The sequence below is a fragment of the Emiliania huxleyi genome (assembly GCF_000372725.1).
Source record: "Emiliania huxleyi CCMP1516 unplaced genomic scaffold EMIHUscaffold_243, whole genome shotgun sequence".
Lineage (NCBI taxonomy): Eukaryota > Haptophyta > Isochrysidales > Noelaerhabdaceae > Emiliania > Emiliania huxleyi.
Window position 1 is genome coordinate 168,054 of NW_005200226.1, and position 1,266 is coordinate 169,319.

Below are 1,266 nucleotides of genomic sequence, written 5' to 3' on the forward strand. Positions count from 1 at the left end.
ACGCCAAAGGCGGTGCGCTCCTGCAAGGCGTACTTCTCTTTCTACATCCGAAAGGCCGTGAGCTGACCGGGCTCGACATTCGGTCGCGCTGCCAGGGGGGGCGCAGGCGTGCTCTCTGATACTCTGTGTCGTTTCACTCGGTTGGCGCGTGTGCAACTGCGCGTGTGTACTAACCCGGTGAGAGATCGCGTGGTTGGCGCGAGCGAGTGCGACCCGGGACCGCTGTGCAGACAAAAAGGGAGAGTGTGCTCGCCCCACACGCGCCCGGCCGCTTTTTTCGCGATCGGCCGGCTTACCGCAGTCCGCACCCATGGGGGTACACACCTCTTTGTCCGGCGTGTCCCACTGTGCACTGAGCACTGTCCCCCGTCCCCGCGCCCGCGCCGGCGGCCGCCGCAGTATGCATGTAAAACATGTCAACTTCTTGCAATCGAATCCCCCCCCAACACATGCACACGTGCGTGGGACTCGTAAATATCCACGATTCCAACACACACGACAAGGGCAGAGTGGACGTGAGCCCGTTGGGGGTGGGCAACGGGCTCGTCTATTGCGTATTGGCTAGACGGAGCCTGCGCCGGAGGAGCGGCTCCTTCCGGCGCCGGCGTGTGTCGAGCCCGGCCATCGCGATACGAGGTACTCCACGGCCTTCCGTTATGCGAACGCATGCCTGCCCATCAATCAACTGATCAAATGTACAAGGAGCTGCAGAAGAAGTTCGCAACCTATCTCTGAGCTTCCCGTTGCTGGAATTTACATATCGGCTTCCACCGCGCGGTTCGTTTTCTGCGCTGGGGCCGCGGCGGAGTAGTCCATCTGGTCGGAGCCGCGGTCTGCGTCGTCGGGCTTGTACAGCTGCGGGTCGTACGAGCCGAGGGCGCCCTTTTTGAACAGCATGCCGCCGTGCTCAGGGAAGTAAATCCCGAAGAACAGGACCGAGGTGGCCATGATGACCGCTCCGAGCATGATGAATCCCGCGTCGACGTCGACGTCGGGGGCGATGATGCCACGCGTGCCAATCACGGCGCCCAGGTTGCCGCCCGCGCCGACCATGCCCGAGACGACGCCAAGGGCCGGGCGCGAGACGTACGGGACGATACCGAAGTGCAACCCCTCGGACATCTGGACAAAGATGGAGAAGAAGACCATGACGGTGAGGGCGGTGCCGAGCAGGCCGTCGGTGTTGGCAACGCACTCGTCGCCTTCCGGGCGGTACCCGTAGTCGCCGACCATGATGAAGGGCTCGACGGTCGGGAGCACCACCTT

At 63.1% G+C, this 1,266-nt stretch overlaps 1 protein-coding gene across 1 annotated transcript in view; it reads right to left on the reverse strand.

The window, feature by feature from the left end:
* Positions 1–1,233, reverse strand: part of EMIHUDRAFT_115184 (hypothetical protein) — a gene marked incomplete at both ends in the record, with an annotated part of 3,930 nt that extends 2,697 nt beyond the window's left edge. The window contains one exon of the mRNA XM_005778564.1: positions 772–1,233. Within this exon, the coding sequence (XP_005778621.1) occupies positions 772–1,233 (462 nt within the window). The remainder of the gene's footprint in view (positions 1–771) is intronic.
* Positions 1,234–1,266: the final 33 nt, after the last annotated feature.